General features: G+C 47.5%; 2 protein-coding genes across 2 annotated transcripts in view; both read right to left on the minus strand.

The window, feature by feature from the left end:
• The window catches only part of LOC147607424 (uncharacterized), a 31,401-nt gene extending 31,283 nt beyond the window's left edge, over nt 1-118 (minus strand). Inside the window, exon 1 of the mRNA XM_086790434.1 lies at nt 42-118. The gene's annotated coding sequence lies outside the window, so the exon portion shown is untranslated. The remainder of the gene's footprint in view (nt 1-41) is intronic.
• Nucleotides 1-21,633, minus strand: part of LOC147607423 (uncharacterized) — a 62,735-nt gene extending 41,102 nt beyond the window's left edge. Inside the window, exon 1 of the mRNA XM_086790861.1 lies at nt 20,814-21,633. Coding sequence (XP_086646987.1) covers nt 20,814-21,512 — 699 coding nt within the window. The 5' untranslated portion in view covers nt 21,513-21,633. The remainder of the gene's footprint in view (nt 1-20,813) is intronic.
• Nucleotides 21,634-21,888: the final 255 nt, after the last annotated feature.

Consider the following 21,888-nt stretch of genomic DNA (forward strand, 5'->3'; position numbering starts at 1 on the left):
ACACTATAAGGGTGGGCATAATGCCTTTACCCCAACAATACCATGAATAGGCCTACACATCCATTGCCACCTCCTCTCCACAATGGTCTTGATCTCATCAAGCCTATTAAAGCATATGCCACATTACACATATGAAAATTTAAAATCAAACTTACAAGTACTATGTACACAAGAGTACATGAGGGAGGAATAACTTACTAACATTCTTGCATCAAGTGTCGTGCAAGCTTGAAGCTCCTCAATTGCATTTCTCATAAAATGTGTGAGAAGGCCCAAAGTGGATCCCTCCATGTCCGACATGCGAAGTGCTCGGTACAATGGAGTCATCGCAACTACGACGGCCCGTGCATCATCCCAAAAAGAAGGATCCAAGCACTTGCGCTGCACCGCATAAGCCTCGGGGCTTAGATGATCATCCCATTCTTCCCACTCTTGGGACACCACCGTGCGTTGAAGCTCACTACGAACGGCATGTAGTCTCTCCAAAACAATCCACATGTAGGCAAACCTTGTTTTGGAGGGCTTCACGAGCTCCAATCGCGAATGAACACGGAAGATGGCCAAGGGTTTCACCTTCTTAGTGAAGAAGGTCACAATGGTGATTGCTTGGGCCAAAATGTCCTTGACCCAAGCCAACTTGCCGATATCTTCCATGAGCAAGTCAATGCAATGGGATGTGCATGGAGTCCAAACAACTGTTGGGAACTCCTCCTCCACCATGCGACCCATTGCACGGCAATTGGATGCATTGTCGGTGATGACTTGCACCACATTTGCATGGCCAACCTACAACCCAAAGTGCTCATGTAATTAGTACTATCATCTATGTGACATGTACTATGTTACATAAACATGTAGACTTATAGTATGTACAATGAATAATTTATCTCGATGATTGCTTGGCGGATGTGTTGGAACATGAAACTCCCACTTGTCTTTCTACCGGCTTTCCCGGCATCCACCGCTCGTAGGAAATACGTGCCAAGAGGGCAAGACACGAGGATGTTGATGATGCTTCTCCTCTTCAGATCACTCCATCCATCGGAGAGGATGCTACATCCATACTTGGCCCATCCCAAACGAATAGGCTCAAGTGATCTACCAATCCTCTCCTTCTCCTCGGTGAACTTCTTCGTCCTCATGACGGCGTAGCTCACTCCCGTCCATCCATCGCATGGACCGACGGCAGCAATGGCCTTGACCATCCTCTTCCATTGCGGGGTTTGAAGGACATGAAAAGAGAGATTGCACTCAATGTTGAATGATGGTGCGTGCAATCTCAATCTCCGCCACTCGTTGACGCTCTTTTACATAGGCCTTCGTGTTTTGAGTGGCTTGTAAAGTGGGTTGTACAAGCCCTATAGCACCGGCATCATCAGAGGGATGTCGTGGTCGCTTTGATTGGGAGCTTGACCCCGATCCTTCCCTAATATTTACACTCGCGCTTCCGGATGCTGAAGAGGGCATGAGTCTCTCTTCCTTGAGCTCTTGTTGTCGCAGAGGTGGGCTTGACCTTGTGTTATCCGCTTGCAAATGAGAGTTCTCCCTAATCACCTCATCGGCAATGGCTTGTGGAATGGATTGACATTCGGAGATTCCACCTCCTCCCAACTTTGCCATGTGACGAAGCACTCGGGTGATGATGTTATTCCCTTCGAAGCCGCAATACCGGCATTTCCAACGCTTCTATCCCGAACCAGCGGTGGAGGGTCCAAGCACTATGGTGAAACGATCCCATGCGGGATTGGCCGGCTTAGGCATGATGGATTATGAGGGAGAGAATGTGTGTGTATGAGAGAGGGAGAGAGAGAGAGAGAGAGTGTGTCTAGACTCTAGAGAGAGGCCTTGAGGGAGGAAGAGAGAGAGTGCGTGTGAGAGAAAGAAAGAAAGAAAGATTTTATTAACGTCTTCCAAAAGACCGAACTCGGCCTATGAGACAAATCAGTGTACCTATGTGGGGTATCCTCTGTCATCCCAACGAAATGAAAAAGTACTGAACTAAAAAGCTGAATCTGGGTGTGCCATAAGTACAATGAGTGGGGGAGGGGATGGAGCTCTACTACTAGGAGAATGCAAAGCTATATGCATGGAGAGAGAGAGAGAGAGAGAGAGAGAGAGAGAGAGAGAGGCCTTGAGGGAGGAAGAGAGAGGGGGTGTGTGAGAGAGGGGGGGAGAGAGTGTGTGTGTGTGTGTGTGTAAGAGAGAGCCTCGAGGGAGGAAGAGATAGGGTGTATGTTAGAGAGGGAGAGAGAGTGAGAGGGTGAGTGTGTGTGTGTGTGAGTGTGTGTGTGTGTGTGTGTGTGTGTGTGAGAGGTGTGTGTGTAGGAGGCCGCCGAAGACCTGCTCGCCTGCTGTCGACTTGCTCCCTTGCTCTGTCGACCTGCTCGTCTGCTCCCTCATCCTGTTCGCCTGCTCGTGTGAGAGAACGTGTGGTGAGGTGCTTGTCCCAGGACTGTATCGGCCCTGTAGCCTTTACTGTGTCAGCCCTGCAGTAATCTACGCGACCTTCTGAGGCTACCCAGATGCTCTTTTTTCTCATCGCCAATCTGCTCTTCTTCATCTCTTCCTAGACCTGTGTGCGTGTATAGGAGTGTGTGTGTGTATGCGTGTGTGCTGTGCCTCGCTACAGGTCTAATTTTTCCCCTTCTGTATAAGTCGCTTCAGCTCTCTGTTTTTCCTCTCCTTGTAAGATAGCATTCCAATAGTGCTGTTCCCCCTTTTTTTCCTGATCTGCGTCTTCCTGCTGAATCGATTGGTCTCGATGGCAGAATCAAGCAAGTACTATGTCAAGAGAGCTCTTTCTCCTGAACCTAAAAGACAATCAAGGGAATCTCTGCCCCCCATAGCTCCTTCATCTGAAGATGCTTCCTATGTGTTTGACATGTTGAATGAGGATTTTCAACAAAGTAGAAGAGAATGGATACTACCTGCTCCGGAACTCACTTACAAGATGAAGTTACCTTCTCTTGTGCATCCTCTGAAGAAGCTCTCTCAAACTGCAGTCATCATCTTTTTTCCAGGTAAAATACCCTCGGCTAATGATGTGGGACAATGGGTGAATTCTCTCCTAGGTGGATGCTATGTAGAAGGAGTCTATTTTGCCTCCAGAGGATTTTATGAAGTTCATCTCTTGGATGTATTGACAAAACAAAAGATGCTGGAAATGTCCCCTTTATTTTTTGGTCGTCAAATGGTGCACGTCATGCCCTGGTCTCCTAACAAGGATTATCAGAATCTCATCAAACATCACTGCCCTGTATGGGTTGAAGTTGTTGATTTCCCAGATTATATGAGAACAGAGCTTCCAGGCTTAGCGATGACTTTGGGACAAGTGATTTGTCCCCCTCGTCCCACAGGTAACAAAAATCGTTTTTGCATTTTATGGGATACTGATAGACCAACCCCCTCTTCTATTGCAGTTGAGATTGAGGGTGTTAATTTGGGAAAGAAATATTTCACTTTGAAATGGGGCATTTTTGCCGGAGCTTGTTTCTCTTGTCACAAGTTCGGACATCTAGCTTCGGAGTGTCCCTCAATCCTTCATCCGCCTCCTCCAGCTGCCATTCCTCCATCATCTAATAAAGGAGGTCAAAAGACTTATGTGGAAAAGATTGAAGCTAAAGGAGCAAAGCCTTCACTTCCTCCAGGGAACCAAGCCAATTTAGCCCAAAATAAGGATAAAGGAAAAAGCAAGCTAGTGGAAAATATTTCATCTTCTCACGAGGGTTGGCAGAATGCAAAGAAGACGGTGCCTCTCAAACAAAGACCTCTCCAATCTCGCAATTGGGATGCTTCTGCTCCGTCTCCTGGCCAACCTTCTACCTCTTCGGACAGCCCCATCTCAAAAGCATGGGTCAATGCAGTTAAGAAGGGTATTCCACTTTGTGAAGAAGATGATTTAGTCAGGGAATTGGATTTTGAGGGTCAGCAAGACCCTGTGGCAATGGCAGAGGCTTGATGCCTCCCTTTCTCTTTGAGGACTGCTCTTCTCTTGTACATATTTTCATGCGTACTTCTCTTAAATGTTTTTCTTATAATATACAGGGCCTCTGTAATCAGCACAAATGGAGACTCCTATGGCATTATATAAACAATACTCATCCTGATGTTGTGTGTCTGCAAGAGCATAATCAGCATTCTTTTGCTGGCCAGCATGGGTTCTTTTCAGGCTATGATATATTTTATGCAGGATCTGGACAATTCTCTGGGCTGTGCATTTTAGCCAGACATGATCTGCAGCCCTGTGTAGCATTTAATGATCCTTATGGCCGATGGATGATTATCCAATGCATGATCAATGGAGAGATTTTTGAAATAGGCTCCTTGTATGCTTATCAAATTTCAGCTTCCAGAGCCCAAATGTGGGATTCCATTAACCAATATCCTTGGTCTTCAAATGCTTTACTTTGTGGTGATTTTAATAATAATTCCCCTCACTGGAAAGACAATACCACACATAAATCCCATATGATTCCCTCTGAAATCCAGCGATGGGAACATATGAATTCTTCTCTTCATACTGCAGATTTATGGACAGCAATTCACCCTTCGGTTTTGGGATTCACATATCATCATAATGCTTTTACAGAATATTGGGCCAGGCTTGATAGATGGTATCTTATTCATGCTCAGCAATATGATGATTATACATGTCAAATGTGGACTGATTATTCTCAACAACTATCTGATCATACTCCACTCTGGCTCATCCTTTCTTTTGGTATGCCTCTGGACGACATTCAGCTCTCTTTAGTCAGACACTTGCAGGTTAATCAATTATATCTTTCTCATGAAAAATTCCAGCAAATGATCAGATTGGCTTGTAAGCCATTGTTAGCTCATGCTCAGGAGGATCTGGATTTTGCTTGGAACTCCTTTGTACATCGTATTCAAAATGTCATTAAGGAATATGGAAGATGGTACATGGCAGAAACTAGACAGCATATCCAGTGGGCAAAATCATACAAGCAGTCCTTGGTACAGATTAGCCATCAAAGGTCTCTTTCTGCTTCTGAACAGAATTCATTGTCTTGTGCTTCTTCCATAATTGATGCTAATGATAAACGCAAGCTTTCCAAATGGCAGACAAGGGCTAGAGTTAAACCTATGCTGGATAAGGGCTGCTCCTCGAAATCTTTCTTTCGAAATTTACACACCTACAGACAAAGTCAATCTATCATGAGAGTCAGGAAATCGGATGGTCTTTGGACCCAGTCTTTATCTCAGTTAGAAAAACAATGTCTGGATCATTTTCGGCTTCTTTTTTCTCTACAATCTTTCAGAAACATCTCAGGCTGCATTTTGGGTTGGCAGCTGGTTTAAAGATTAATTTTCAGAAATCAAAACTCTTACCTCTCAAGCATTGTGATTGGCATGCTATCCTGTGGCCCGGCCAGATTATTTATCCGGAAAGCATAGTAAGACACTTGGGCTATCCCATTGGCTGGAAAATCAGAAATAAGCAACAAATATCTTGGGTGCTAAACAAAATTAAGGACAAACTAGAATATTGGAAGATCTCCACTTGGCCATTACATGTACGGCTTCGAATTGTTCAGTCCATTGTTCTGGCTTATGTCCAATTCTACCTTCCTCTATTACACTGGTCATCTCGAGATCTTTCTTCTTTTATGTCTCAAGCCATGGAAATTTTTTGGAAAACTAAGCTTCATAAAAAAGCTTTAAGGTTGCTCAAAATGGACCTGCTTTGCTCGCCAAAAATGCATGGTGGTTTGAATATTATAAACATCAAATTTCATGTGCTGGCAAGAAAGATCACTATGCTCAAAACCTTCTTTCAGCAAGAACAGCCTTGGTCTATCATGTTGGCTATTCTGTGTGGTCGGATGCGCACAAATGCTTATGGTCGCTGGTTGGTTGATCCATCGGAAGTAGTGCTTGGCAAATTTCAAGGTAAAATCCCTGGTTGTCCATTTTCTACTTCCTTGATTCAGGATTGGAAGAAAGTGCTCTCCCGCATCAAATGGTCTCCCCATCCTGCTTCTATAGCTTCCTCGCTTCGAATGGAAAGCATACATTGGAGTGCTGTTTTTTACTCTCCCCTTGCTGTACAACAACCAATCAGAGCTTACAATCTTATGAAATTGGGCATCCGGTTCATCAATGATGTAGTGGATACTACAGGGCAAATTCTTTCTTTTCCGGCAGCTTGCCAACAATACAATCTTGGGATGCATCATAGATCTATATGGAAAGCTATTGCAGATCTCTTACACCCTTTCATTCCGATTCCAACATTGGATGTAAGAGACAGGCTTCAAGATTGGCATCTTCAGTCTTCAGGCTCAAGATTATCCTCTCAATCTTTGCATCAGTTGACTTCTATACAGGCTTATCGATTGATATTACCTCCTCCATGGATTGCTCAACATGCTAATTCTCTTTGGCATCTGGATAAGTCTTTAGCTTGGTGGAAAGCAAAACTGACTTTGATATGGAAGTTGAAAATGCCATTGAAACAGAGACTCTTTCTCTGGAGATGCATTGTTGGTATTTTTCCAGTGGGAGTGAAATTGGCTCAAAGAAGGATTGCCTCTCCTATTTGTCCAAGATGTCATCATACTACTGAGAGTGTTCCGCATTTATTGTGGTCTTGTTCACGTTCCAGAATCCTTCTAGACAAGATCTCCTATTTTTTATCTCTCAGATTTCCTGCACACAGATTCTACAAGTTTTTCTGGATGTTTGGCACCTTATCAGCTTCATTGTCACAGTATTCTCTTTTCTTCCATTGGATCAGATACTGGGCCTTGTGGACCCTCTGGCTACAGCGAAATCATACATATCTGAATTCACCCCTTCAGCAGCCTTATGAGTTCTTCCGAGCCTCGTTGCGGCAGTCTTTATATGATGCTGTGCATGAGGGAGATTTGGATGTTTCTTGTATTCAGCTTTTCTTTTACTGTTTCTGATAGATAGGGCATAGGCTCTTTTCTTGAGCACTGCCCTGCTCTTGCATAGAACTTTTTTACTGCTGTTTTTTGAGTTCTAGGGTTTAGACATCCTCCTGATGCCTAACCCTTTTGTACATTCATGATATAATGCAATTTCAACTAGTTTTACTAAAAAAAAAAAAAGTGTGTGTGTGTGAGAGAGAGAGAGAGAGAGAGAAAGAAAGAAAGAAAGATTTTATTAACGTCTTCCAAAAGACCGAACTCAGCCTATGAGACAAATCGGAGTACCTGTATGGGGTATCCTCTGTCATCCCAACAAAATGAAAAAGTACTGAACAAAAAAAAGCTGAATCTGGGTGTGCAGGGGATGGAGCTCTACTACTAGGAGAATGCAAAGCTATATGCATCGAGTATACAATCATGATATGCAACCTAGCTAGCTCCATCCTGTACCATACTGGGAGTATAAAATGGTATACATCAATGAAGGGGGTGTCCACAGCTCCCTGAAGAACATGTCTGGGTGTGCTCTGAAGCGAGCCAGTCGCTCCGCACCCTCTCTGTGAAACTGAGCTCTGATCTCTGTCATCTCTCTCTGGTATAGGCGTGGTGTTCGAAAGCCAGGTGTCCTTTGTCTCCTGCGGGCTCTAAGTGTCTCTGCTCTCTGGAGAGTAATTCCCTGCCGTGTAGGGGCTGGGAGGGGGATGGATCTCTGAAAAAATGTAGTAATCTGTGTCTATCGCCCCCCCTCTGGAGCTGTCCGAGCCTGTAATAATGTCTCTCTGTGGCGATGTATGTCTAGAATGTATCTCCCCAGTATGCGCTGGTCTGCTGCCTCAAAGATCTGGCGTATGGGAATGTGGCTCTCTGAATAAAATGGGATATCTCTCTCTGATGGCTGTATATGCTCTGCATCTGCATACATAATGCTCCTCACTCTCCACCTCCTCTCTGCACAATCTGCATACCCTCTCCTCTCGGGGGATCCGTGCTGCTCTGCCAGTCTCAATCTCCAATCGGTGTGATGAAACTCTTAGCTGACCAATAGCCACTCAGGAGCCGTGTGGTAAAAAGCCCTCCATGTATCTAGGCCTCTCTATAAATCCATCATCAGTGATACTCATGAAGTGATCTCTGTAGTATAGCATCTTCGGTGGAAGAGGCTGTGTAGGCGATATCCATGTCTCTCGTGTATAGAGCTGCCATAGATCTTGTCTCAATACTCTGTTCCTCTCACTATGAGAGAGACGGATATGTGGTGCATCCCTGTCATACTGGAATGGTGGTAGATGATCCATGTCTAGGCCATGCTGTGAGAACCAATGTGTGACCTGTGCATACCATGATCCTCTGTCTCCTGCCTCAGCCAGCTGTCTAGATGCCTCAAAAGCTCTGTATGACAATCTGTCCTGTGGCATATCTCTGAATCTGTCTAGCAGGCATTTAGTCTGAAATATGGCCTCTACCATCATAGGAGGCGCAGCAAACTCTGCTCGGATAATGTCATGAGGTACTGACGGTTTGCTGCGTATCATGCATGCCATCATGAGGGCCTGTGGTCTCTCTATCTATGTCCACCAATGGGTAGCAAGGCCTGGCGCCCATACCGCTGCTCCATACATCAATGCCGGTGTGACTAATGTGTCAAATAGCCACCCCTTCATCCGGGGCTCCTGAAAATGCGCCTGGTGGCACTGTCTCTCTAGCATAGCCAATGCTGCATATCCTCGTGTCAATCTAGCTCTGGCTGCTGAACCCATGGTGAAGCGTGTGGCTGCTGCAGAGAAGGTAACCCCTAGGTACACGTATGATGTCATCACCTCCACCTGGCATCCTGCGAGAGTGAATGTCAGCCGACTCCTGCCCTGTCTCGATGTATGAAAGACCATAACCTTGGTTTTCCCAAGGTTCACAGTAAGACCCCTCTGTGTGCAGAAATCATCGAGTGCATGTAGATGCTGCTGTAGACCACCTGGAGACTCAGACACTAATACAATATCATCAGCATAGAGCATAATATGTACTGAGGTACCTGCTAAATCAACTCCATCTCCGCCTCCCCGTGTAATGAAGTCAGCCACCTCATCAATGTATAACCCAAATAGCGTGGGGGAAAGTGGGCATCCTTGCTTCACACCAATGGTGCTAGCAATAGTCTCAGACATACCTCTTGGACATCTGACTCGCCCAAAAACCTGCTCATATAATGCATAGATGCCCCATGTCATATCTGCTGGTATGCCAAGAGACTGTAGGCGTTGAAAGAGCCTCTCTCGTGGTACTGTGTCAAATGCCTTGCGGAAATCCACAAAGCAGCAATAGAGCTTTCTCTTCCTCACTCTGGCCTGATCAATCATACATCTCAAAGTGAATACATGGTCAGTGGTAGAGAAAGCTCTCCTGAAGCCTGCCTGCCTTGATGAGCGTAAACCTGCTCGCTCAGCATATAAGCTAAGCTCTTGCTCCAGCACTGCACCATAGAGTTTGGCCAGCACGTGGCCAACCATAACCGTCCTGTAGTTGATCGGATCGAGCATATCCCCTGTTTTGTGAATCGGCACAATGGTGTGCATCGTCCACTCCGCAGGCAAACCCTCTGCTAGTGCCCTGTTAAACAGGTGTGCAAGAAAAGGAGCTAAAGAATCTACTGCATATATGAGATGCTCACCCTGCAGGCCCATATGGTCGGCGGCCCGTCCATGCTGTACGCGGCGGATAGCTTCCTGTACCATCGAGTGGGTAAAGAAGCTAGCTGTGGTAGGTCGAGGCTCCTGTGTGGCTGAGGTATAGGTGGCTGCTGTGGGGCATGGTATAGACCCTCTGCATATGTGTGCCATGTCTGTGGATCTGCAATAGGTGTCGGGGTTCGGGGCTCTCTGAAGTGCCGCCATGAGAGAGGGCTATCTCTACTCATGAAGAAATGAAAGATCTCTAGCTCCTGTATCTCTGCGAAGGCCCGCCTTTTGCGGCGAGTAAGTCTCCTCATCTCTCTCCTCGACTCCTGCTCTGTGATGGCTCTCGAGGCTCTCTGTATGCGGAGCCGTGAGTATAGGGCTCTGCACTCGTCATCATACCATCTGTTCTGGGGCATAGTCCCAGGTCTCGCAGGCTCTCCTGAGTGTACACGATGTGGGAAGCTCTGTAATGCAGCCGTGTGTAGGAGTGATGCCAGCTGGGCTGTAATGGTATCCATAGGTGCCAGGGGATCCATGAGTAGGAGTCCATCCTCTACTATGCCAGTGTATATGTCTGCCATGTCATGTGTGAAGTAGATGGTAGTGTGTGGCGTCGGTATGTGGGGGGCTGGTGATACTGGTGATCCGGCTAGTGAAAATGCCAAGTATGTATGATCTGCCCCAATAGGACGAGGTGGAATGGAGAATGAGGTGACAAGCTGTGATGCCTCCACAGACCCCATAATGTAGTCTACCACCGTGCCTCCGGTCCGTGTATGACCCCCATGTGGGAAGCATGTCAGCCCTCCTGATCCCGGCCACTGTAACATCCTGTTATAAATAACGAGACGATGCCTGGCTCCTAACTCTAGTAAGTGGTCCCCATAATGTCCTCTGTCTGGTCCAGTGTCCTCTGATGCCCGACTAGCCCCTATCTCCTCTGGATCCACAGGGTGGAGGATCTCCATGTCATCATAGTCATACACCTCACACTGTCTGCTCTGTGTGTGGGCATTGAAGTCGCCCGTAAGAAATACTTCCCCTAGTGTAGAATAATGCATAATCTCCTCTGACAGACAAGTGTATGGCGAGGCTCCTGTGTCCTCCTCCTCTGGCATGTCCTCTGTAATGACATAGGAGGATCCTGATGGAGAAAAGTAACATAGAGCTATGTATATAACCCTGTCCTGTGAGAGCTGTAAGCTGATCCACATGTATCTGGCCTCTGGATCCTGTGCTACCACTCTCAGTCTCCCCTGTAGCTCCCGTCTGAATAGGACTGCTACTCCCCGCGACCCTCTCGAGGTACCCTGGCGTGTGGTCCTCCTGTATGCTGACTCCCACTGGAATCCCTCTACTCGAGGTAGCCCTCTCTCTGGGCTCTGATGTGTCTCTGTCAGAAGTATGATGTCTCTCCCCACCATAACATGCTCCAGTCGTCCAGGCTGCACCCATAGTGAACCATTACAGTTCCATACTGCCATGTGTATCTCTGTCAGTTGCCTGGTCTGTGTCCCATAGGCCCCAAACCGCTAATCCATGGGCCGGCCATCAATGATGACCCGACCATCTCGATAGAAGGCCTTCTTGCCTTCTCTCCTCGCGTGTAAGACTCGTGGCATGCAAGTTCTCCTATGCTCAAGCTGCATCCTCGTGAGATCATCATCCAAGAAAATAGGAGATCCCTCTAAACCTCGTAGTATGATCCTCTTCCTCATGAAGGTGACCCTCTCCGTCTCTCCTGCAAACTGTAGGATGAGGGCTCGCTTGCGTGTTGAGTCTTTCCCGGCTCTCCATGCTTTGGTGAAGGGGAGAGGGTGCTCTTCCTTGTAGCCGAGCTTCATGCATAGAAGCTGTCCATCTTTCTCGGGAGTGGAGTCGGGTGTCTCGGCTATACCTGTGACTCGAATGTTGAGGCGGCGGGCATGCCTCATCTTCTCCTCCTCAATGGTGGTGTGAATGATTTGGTGTTCTTCCCTTTGAGTCTCCTCCCTCACTTCTTTACGGATGTTCTTCTTCACCACCTCGACCCATCCTGACTGCTTGGCTTCGAGCTTTCCCTCCATGTCCTTTGTGATCTCCTTGGAGATCTCTTCTTTGATGGCCGTGAGAGTGTTGTCATTGATCTCCCCTTCTTCCTTCTCAGCATTCTTGATGGCTACCATTTCCACTTTCAATGCACTCACCTCCTCCTTGAGTGCCGTGTTCTCTTGTTCGAGGTTCGTGACCCGTGCTTCGAGAGCTATGATGTGCCGATGTAGTTTGTTTTCCACCTCATTGAGGTTGGAATTGGATGTCTTCTTGTTCTCCTTGATTAGTGCCTTCATTGCCATCTCGAGGGCCTCGAGTTTCTCTTGGAGACTCGGGGCCATCCCTCCAGGTCACTCTGCAGTCCTTCCCACAGGCAGAGAGAGAGAGAGAGAGAGAGAGAGAGAGAGAGAGTTATGTTGCTGCCTTGGGGACCTGAGCAAGGGTCGGTGGGGAAAGGGGGGCACAGGCGAACTGGCGGGAAGAGGCGAAATGGTGAACTATGGCGGGCAGAGGCGAACTGGCGGAAAGGGGGGCACAGGCGAACTGGCGGGCAGAGGCGAAATGGCGAACTGGGGCGAACTGGCGGAAAGGGGGGCAGAGGCGAAATGGCGGGCAGAGGCGAACTGGGGGGGGCACAGGCGAACTGGCGGGCACAGGCGAACTGGGGCTGCCTTAAGGGGGAGAGAGTGACAGAGTGTGATTCGAGAGGGGGAGACGAGAGAGAGAGATTGAGAGCTCACTCGACGCTTCTGCTGGCCTGTGGCGGCTCAGGCTGTATCAAATAGCCCAGCCCCTGGGGCCTGCCCAGTGCCGCCTGCACAAGAGAGAGAGAGAGAGAGAGAGAGAGGCCAGTCGGGCGCAGTACCCAAACGGGCAATTCGTCGACGCCCAAGGCCCAGGCTGCCACCTTTCGAATTTCCCAAATGGGCAGTTCGTCGACGCCCAGGGCCAAGGCTGCCACCCTGCCACCTTTCCCAAACGGGCAGTTTGTCGACGCCCAGGGTGCCACCTTTCCCAAACGGGCATACACGACCACTATCCTGATTCCCAAACAGGCATAAATGGCGTCACGCATGTTGGCGAATTTGCGAAAAGTACGCACATGCGACTCGGCAAAAACAGCGAAAAAAGGCCAAAAAAAATACAAGTTTTGTACACACCTCGAATGGACAGTACGCCTCGAACGCCTCTATCCTTTAGGTGCGCGCCTCGTAACAACCTTGGTATCCTGTCTCTGAATCACAAAACCAGGAGACTGCTCAACATAAACTTCCTCCTCTAAATCTCCATTCAGAAAAGCGGATTTGACATCCATCTGGAACACGAGCCATTTGAAGTGTGCAACCAGAGCCAAAACAATCCTTATGGTGGTATACTTGGCTCTAGGAGCAAATGTCTCATCAAAGTCTTCACCTGCCTTTTGAGCATATCCTCGAGCAACAAGGCGGACTTTGTACTTGTCCAAAGTACCATCCACATGAAACTTGACTTTGAAAATCCGTCTCACACCAATCACACGATGATGTAAAGGTTGTGGCAGCAAAGACCAAGTGTGATTCCTCTCAATAGAGGACATCTCTGCTTCCATGGCTTGCCGCCGCTGCGGCTGCAAAAGAGCCTCCTCTAGACTCTCAAGCTCATCGATCTCCTGGAGAGAACTCATGAGAGCATAATTCACTGTGTGATGAGATGTGGAAGCCCAAGATGAACGACGAAATCCAGGGATGGTGGTAGAGATCTAGTTATGAAGCTATGCATCAGTGAGACTAGAATCTCTAAAAAGTTGTTGAACCCACCGAGGTAGGCCAACCTTCCTCTCAAAGCGTGAAGAAGAAGATCCAGCTGCAGTAGAGGACTCATCCGATGCTGCTGGGAGAGGTGATGAAGTAAGCACTAATGGGGGTAATCCCGGAGTCAAAGCAAGACTCGTAGAGGAGTTGGACGTGGAAGAGGTATGAGATCACTAGCATCCGCCGTGAATGGATCATCCAGAAAATATGTAGATGCATCATGTGGAGAGGAGTCGATGCCAGCTCTCATCAAACCGAGCATCACAGAAAATGATGATGTCATCAACCTCCGTGTAACACGCGGAAGCTCTGGGGGCTTCTTTCAACCCTAAACACCACTGAGAACATGTTGATGTAAAAACACAAACAGAAGGGAGAGTAGAGCGAGAGAGATATGCTGGAAATTCATTATATTTATACGGTACAAAAAGGTACTCAGTCTACAGCCCTAGGTTGCCTTGCAAAAAAGGTGGTAAACACCAAAATCTATCCTACTCTAAGGACCCAACTCATAAGGAGTTGAATGACTACAACAATGAGCACATGTGCCTTTTATAGGCCTCTTGGACCAAAGGAGATCTGGCCGACCAGCAGTCGGCCAGCCAACTGGACAAAATCTTCAAGCATTGATGCGCCTGCAACCGATAGCCCTCTAGTACAGCCCACTCTCCTGCAATGTCCTCCATTGTCCTTCTCCAAGTCCACACTCGCCAAATCTACACAACATGCTCCAACTTCTGGTTCTTATCATCTTTTTATGGCTGCCCCTTCTGGATTAGCTTCTGAGAATGTCCATGGCAATTCTTGCACATGACATCCCCCTCTCCTAAACTTGATGACGGGATTCCAACCTGTTCTTGGATGACTGTCATCATCCCCTTCTTTTCCCGAAGTCCCTCTGTCATCCATCCATCTCTGGCAACCCTTTTCTTTGAAAACCCGGCCCGGCTCCAAAACCACCCTAACTCTGAATAATATCTATGCATCTATTCCATCCAGTCCCCAATCCATTCCTGCCTTGACTCTGAACACTATCTTGGTCTTCATTCCTGAGAAATGAGTCTGGCACTCTCACATCACCCCTTGGAGGATAACCCTCCCTTGGGACCGTTGCGCCCGAGAACCTATCTCGCTCACAGGACTGCCATCCCCTCTGGCTTTGTGGAACACCACCAACAAACCTCTTGGGAGCTCTTCCCGATTCTGTGTTCCTGGCCTTGGGCTTCGTATCCGTGCACTTTCTTGTACGTTGGACCTGTACACCATCATATGGGACTGAATCAGTATTTAGCTTTGCTAAGCCTGATGCTCTGATACCAATGTAACACGCGGAAGCTCTGGGGGTCTTCTTTCAGCCCTAAACACCATTGAGAACATGCTGATGCAAAAACGCAGACAGAAGGGAGAGTAGAGAGAAAGAAAGAAAGTTATATTAACGTCCACGGGAGGCCGAATCCGACCTATGGGACAGATCAGGTACATCCATTTACATTCCACTCTGGGTATCGATGCCAAAGAGGCATAAAACTGAAAAAAAAAATAACTCAAAATGAACTCTTAAGACTCTTAAGAGTTTAAGTTACAATGGGTTCTATTGCATCTAGTTCGAAATTGAGGTTCAAAATAAAAAAAGCTATATTTCATCCATGGATGGATTTGCTCTCGAGGGGGGTGGGGTACAGAATTCTTTAATGATTGCTTGTCCTCCTCTGTATATTGCCCATTTGCCATTCTTTCTTGCTTCTTTAACTTTATTCAGCTCTGCAGATTTGCTCTTGAGTTGTAGCGGGGTGAGTTCATCGCTATCCATACCTTTGTCCCTTGTAGAGACCTTGTTTGCTTCATCACTGCTATTTTCTCATTGTTGTCCATATAGGAGACTTTTGCCTGTGTACCCTTTACTATAATAGAGATAGGGTCTCCTAAGTCCATGAAGGGGACTACTTTGCTCAGTTGTGCTGTAAGTACATCTGTATCTAATATGTAGTCTTCTCGAAGCTCTTGAGCTATGTCTGCCCTATCCCAGCCTTGAGGAAGACCACCGACTCTGATTACCTTTTTGTTACTTTCCATTTGTTCCTTTTCTTTGACCGCTGATATGACTTCTTTAACAAAATCTTGTGAGTTAACTGAATTTACCTTTAAAACATGGTTTGTCCTTTTTGTTTGTAGTGTTGTAGGTATGGGTCCTTCTCGTGCTTCCTCTTGCTTCGTCTTCATGGCTTGCACTTGCACTTTCAATTCATGGATTTGTTCGTCTTTCTTGATAGTCTCGTGTTTCAGTGCTGCTAATTCTCCCTGGAGTTTCTTCAGTTCTTGCATGAGGTAGGCTTCCCATGGTGTCGGCTTGCTCACGGGTGGAGGAATGGGCGGTAATCGTGAAGCGGTGACTGAGGCAAAAGACTTCTTACTTTCCATGTGTTACTGCTGATAAAGGAGAGGGATGTTGGTGAAACGAGTCCCCCCTCTCCCCTTTGGGAGAGACTCAGAAAATGCGACCTACAAGATGCTCAACTACAGGTGCAGGGGAGAGTTATGTTGCTGCCTTGGGGGCCTGAGCAAGGGTGGGTGGGGAAAGGGGCCGAAGGGAGAGAGAAGGCGGGCGAAATGCAGGCAGAGAGAAAGGGGGCGAAGAGAGAGAGTGCGAAGGGAGAGAGAAGGCGGGCGAAATGCAGGCAGAGAGGAGAGAAAGGGGGCGAAGAGAGAGAGAGAAGGCGGGGGCGAAGAGAGAGGGTGCGAAGGGAGAGAGAAGGCGGGCGAAATGCACGCAGAGAGAAAGGGGGCGAAGAGAGAGGGTGCGAAGGGAGAGAGAAGGCGGGCGAAATGCAGGCAGAGAGAAAGGGGGCGAAGAGAGAGAGAGAAGGCGGGGGCGAAGAGAGAGGGTGCGAAGGGAGAGAGAAGGCGGGCGAAATGCAGGCAGAGAGAAAGGGGGCGAAGAGAGAGAGAGAGAGAGAGAGAGAGAGAGAGAGAGAGAGATGCTGGAAATTCATTATATTTATTGGTACAAAAAGGTACTCAATCTACAGCCCTAGGCCACCTTGCAAAAAAGGTGGTAAACACCAAAATCTGTCCTACTCTAAGGACCCAACTCATAAGGAGTTGAATGACTACAACAATGAGCACATGTGCCTTTTATAGGCCTCTTGGACCAAAGGAGATCTGGCTAACCAGCAGTCGGCTAGCCGACTGGACAAAATCTTCAAGCGTTGATGCGCTTGCAGCTAACAGCCCTCTGGTGCAGCCGACTGTCCTCCATTGTCCTTCTCCAAGTCCACACTTGCCAAATCTGCACAACATGCTCCAACTTCTGGTTCTTATCATCTTTTTCTAGCTACCCCTTCTGGATTAGCTTCTGAGAATGTCCATGGCAATTCTTGCACATGACACTCCGGATCCCAGAAGCAGTACCCTTTGGATCTTAGACTGTAGCTTGTGAAGACCATCCTCTTTGACTTCAGTGCGAGTGTAGTCCTCTTCTAATTTGGGACATGCACATAAGCAACACAACCGAAAACACGTAGGTGAGAAACAAAAGGCTTGTGTCCTGTAAAAGCCTCCTCCGGAGTCATCCCCTCAACTGCTTTTGTGGGAGCGTGGTTAATGAGATAAACTGAGGTAGCCACAGCTTCACCCCAGAAAGCAGAAGGGAGACCTACATGATGCACCAAAGAACGAGCCATCTCTTTTACGGTCCGGTTCTTCCGTTCCACAACTCCATGCTGCTGAGGAATTGCGGTCTGTCGGTGAATGTCCTTTGATGCAAGGAAGTTATCAAACGGTATAAACTCGCCACCATTATTAGTCTGGAGAAAAGAAACTGTACCCCCAGACTGATTTTCCACCATCGCGATCCAAGTCCTGAAACTAGCAAAAAGCATCTGACTTGCAAGCCAGAAAACATACCTAGATTTTGTGAGTGAAATCATCCACAAGAAGAAGAAAATATCGAGCCCCTCCAAGAGACTCGACCTCCATGGTTCCAGCAAGATCTACATGTATAAGCTCCAATCTTCAGGTTACTCGATGAGTGGCCTCCTCTGGAAATGTATCTCAATGATGCTTGCCCATCATGCACCAGCATATGTGTTAAAGAGACCTGAGCTGAGGTAGTCCGCTAACAACCTGCTGAGAATGGAACTTCTGTAAGGCAGCAATGGGTACATGACAAAGCAAGAATGCCACAGAGAAGTATTTGCCTCAAAAACCAAAGCCATCAAGGGGGAGAAAAGTTGATGAATATGTGAGTCAGTGAGGGATCTAAGAAGAAAAGTTGGTGACCTTGTAGAGACCCCCATCATGGACTCCATTGGCAACAACCGAGAGAGTCTTCCTGTCGATCACTTCAATGACCTCATCATCAAAGTACACACCAAGTCCATTCCGAGAAGCTTTGTACACTGAAAATAGATTTTTGGAAACCATGGTACATATAAAACATCATGTAAGGTGGCAGAGGAACCCATAGAAATATTACCAACACCGGTGACAGATAACGAGGAGTTGTCGCCGATGCGAACTGAAGAAGAGAGAGTCTGGTAGTCCTCCAAGATATGGGCTTGATTGGTAATGTGGGCAGAAGCACCACTATCACCGACCCATTCCACCGCTTCAGGTGTGTCACTGACTTCTTCTGGAAAAGTCATCGCTATGATCACGAGGAGTGAATCCTGTGAAGAAGTCGATGAACCTGTGACTGCCATGTATGCAACTTTGGCAGATCCCTCTTGTCCTTGCCCTTGTCTTTGGTGTTGTCCTTGTCAGATGCTTGGAAGCATCCTGGGCTTTATACTTGGCTTTGGCTGCTCGAGAGTCATCACGACATAAAAGCAGCGAGCCAATATAACCTGTCCTACAAAAGTAATCACATTCATTGCTTTTGTCCTTGGACTCCTTTGAATCTTGTTTACCCTTGCCCATTTGGATGCCTTCGATGCTTATCTGGCCTTGGCATGAGCCCTAACCTAGATGTTATCTGTTGCCTATCAGGACTTAGCTTGGGATTAAGCATGTCCATGTGCATGCACCTGACATAAGCATGTCCATGTGCATGCACATGGCATTTCCTTCTACTAAACTTGATGTGATAGGATTCTAACATTTGACCCTGGATCACTATCTCCACATATGGCCTCCCATACTTGTCATCCTTTCCTTCCTAGTAACCTTTTCACTGAAAACCTTGCCTTATGTCTCTGAATCCACTCCAACTCTGATGTAGAGATCTGTGCATCTGTTCCACTTTGTCCCCTTGCCTTCTTGCTCTGTCCCTAAACACAAACATGAATCCTTCTTCTCGAAACTGATCCTGACACCCTTGCCTCCATCCCCTTGGATGAACATCATCCCTTGGAGTCACTCCATAAAAGCTTTCTCTAAGGCCGCCCCAACTAGCTACCAACTCTCATGAAACCCTCTCGTTGGGTTTGCCCGACACCAACCAGCTTCTAGGAGTCTTAACACATGCTAAGTTTCTATCCTTGGACTTGTGCACTTCTTCTAGGACACCAACAGCGCTTGGCATAGCTGAGCCTAATGCTCACACAATGTTGCATGGTCACCACACCACCAAAAGATCAAGACACGGCCGATGGTTTCATCCATGCGTGCTGCAGTAAGGGTGGGTGGGACATGGGCAGCACCAATACCTCAGAATCAACCTAAAGCTCTGATACCACTATGACATGCGGAAACTCTGGTTAGTCTTCTTTCAGCCCTAAGCACTGCATAGGAACTCTTGATGCAAGAACAATCAACACACACACACACACACACACATATATATATATATATATATATATATATAGAGAGAGAGAGAGAGAGATGGCTCTGTATTCAGAATATTCATATAGTACAAAAAGGTACATGATTTTGTGGCCTTTGGCCTTCTCAAAAAGGAAACATAATACCTACTCTATGACCTAACTCCTTGAGGAGAGAGAGATCCAACAATAAGCGATGGTATTGCCTTTTATAGACTTTCGGAGGAATATACAACTGGCCAACCTGGTGTCGGCCAATTCCATGGACACCAATAAACAATGATGCTGCTGACTCGAAGTACCCGACCTCCAACACCTGGCCAACAGGGTTCTAATCTACCTCTAGCTCTCCTCAAGCCTGTGACAAGAGTATACTGCTCCAATCCTGATGTTTTATCCTGCTACAAATCAGGGATTAGCCTGGGATTACGCATGTCCATGTGCATGCACATGACATAGGGAACCAGATAGGGTTGTAGGGGAAGAACCAACTGCGACACACGTGTTTTATAGGATAGCCATGTGGAAGAGCCAGGCAGATGTGCCCCATATTGAAGGCCAAAATGCAGCCAAAAAGACCATAAAAAGTGGCCACCTGAGACCCCCAAAAGGGTAAGGCTGGGTGCCATAGGCAAGCCAAAATGGAAAGTGGCCACCTGATACTTCAAAAGGATAAGGCTTGGTGTCCATAGGCAACCCAAAATGGAAAGTGGCCACCTGATACTTCAAAAGGATAAGGCTGGGTGTCCACAGGCAAGCCAAATTGTGAGCCTAATAAAGGACATTTTTACTGTTTTCTGCTTATGACCTCGCCAACCAGTATGATAGGGGTATTTGAGGCCTAAAAAAGGGTCATGTCTTGGGTACCCGCCGGTGACATGATAGTACCTATATGTGCAAGTTTTGTGCTGGTGATTAGCAAGGTGCCCTTTGTCCATGGACCAGTCAGTGAATAGCCATTCTGGGTAGGCCAGGGTAAGTCCAGGCAGCTGTTCATGCACAAACCATGTAACAAACTTAAAGTTGACATTTGTATGTCCAGGCAGCTTATTAGGCCTAGTGCTGGGCGTCAGACATGCAGATAAATGGTCAAGCGTTTGGACAGGTCAGGCAGAGGCCAGGCAAGTTCTGCAGGGCCCGGACAGGTCAGGTAAGGGCCGGGCACATCTGGGAAGAGGCCGGGCAGGCCTGATTGAGCAGTGGCCAGGCAGGTCAGGCAGCCCACTGAAGGGCAGAAAACTCAACAAATAGGCCCCTCCTCTCCCCATTCAAGCATCTGATCTCAGGTCAGGTGAACAAAGCACCGCTCAAGCATCATCCAAGGCAGCAAGCCCAAGACAACAGCACTCTTCTTTAAGATGCAAGCATCAGCATTCGATTTATACCTAGCAAATACGGTAATCCAGAGCCCCACTCTTCAGGCAGTCTGTATAAATGATGCAAACAATGCGTAAATTCATTGTTCAGTATGTACAATGTAAGGGCTGGTTTTGAACGTGCAGTGTACTATTTGCAGCCGGATGTTGTGGCAGGTGCCTTATGTGCTTTAGCTATACGGCGTTTGAGCTTTGTATTGCACAGAATGGCAAAGCAATGGAAGATACAAGCACGGTGCACACACATACCAAAGAGTTCAAAATCTACCTCCTGCAAACGGTGAGGCCTGGCGTTCACTGCCTTGAGCAATTCATCACTCAAGGCGCCTGCATGATTTGTGCTTCTCCAATCCTCCAGTTGATCCCGCCCCCTGAAAGCTCTGCAACGAGCTTCTTGCAGCAAGATATCTTCTTCCGAGTTAGCAGAAAGGCCACCAAGGCCAAGGCCGGGCTGTGCAGAGCGTACTGTGTTAATAGAAAGGTCATGATGACCACAGCCTCTGTCTGCAGAGCGCACAATGCCATCTGATGAAGAGAACAGAACCAAATGGTGAGCATGTGCGGTGCTGCCATGGCTTGCTCTATCATGAGAACCGAACTGTAGAGATTCACCGCTTCTAAAAGCTTGGCTAGGTTCCGTTGATAGCTCGAAATCAAGGTGCCGGCCGGACACCTCAAACCCTAGCACGCGCGTGAGTACAGAATGATAAGCATTGCCGTCCAGAATCTCCGTCGCATTAACCAAAGCTCCAACAAGAGCCTTTTTCAGCCCTAAAAAGGCACCGCTGTCGCTGTGCGGTTCAGGGACTGCTCTATCGCCATGGCTTCTGCACAGTGCGCCGCCCTGCTCTTTGGAAGAAGGCCTGCTGGTAGAGGCGGGGGGGCGGCAGGCGTCCAGAGGAAAGGCGCCCCTCCCATGGCTGTCGAAGCCCAAAGGCAACTGCAGCTTGCTCCAGCAAGCGATCATCGTAGTGCCATAGCGAACTGTGTTAGCCTGTTGTCATGAGCGCGCTCGCTCTCTCTTTCTCTTTGCACAGCTTGAAGGCATAGCCGAACACACCATGGGAGCGCGAGGAGAAAGATCCGTGTGAAGAAACGTGTCTGGAATTCGGGTGGTTTTACACGCGTCCGTGGCGATGGACAGCGTTTGAACTTGACGAATCACATGATACGTCCCATCCATGTTTAGGGCCCACAATTTCGTCCGGCCTTCTGTTTTTTTGTTTTTTTTTTGAGGGGGGAGGGGTTATTTTAATTGGTCAAAGAAACATTTTTTTCAACCAATTAAAATAAGAACAACTCGTAAATCTATCCGGTTTTTGTTTCTTAAATCTCTACTATAT

The sequence above is a fragment of the Cibotium barometz genome, chromosome 55 (genome assembly GCF_041138505.1).
Source record: "Cibotium barometz isolate CiBa-2024 chromosome 55, ASM4113850v1, whole genome shotgun sequence".
Taxonomy (NCBI): Eukaryota; Viridiplantae; Streptophyta; class Polypodiopsida; order Cyatheales; family Cibotiaceae; genus Cibotium; species Cibotium barometz.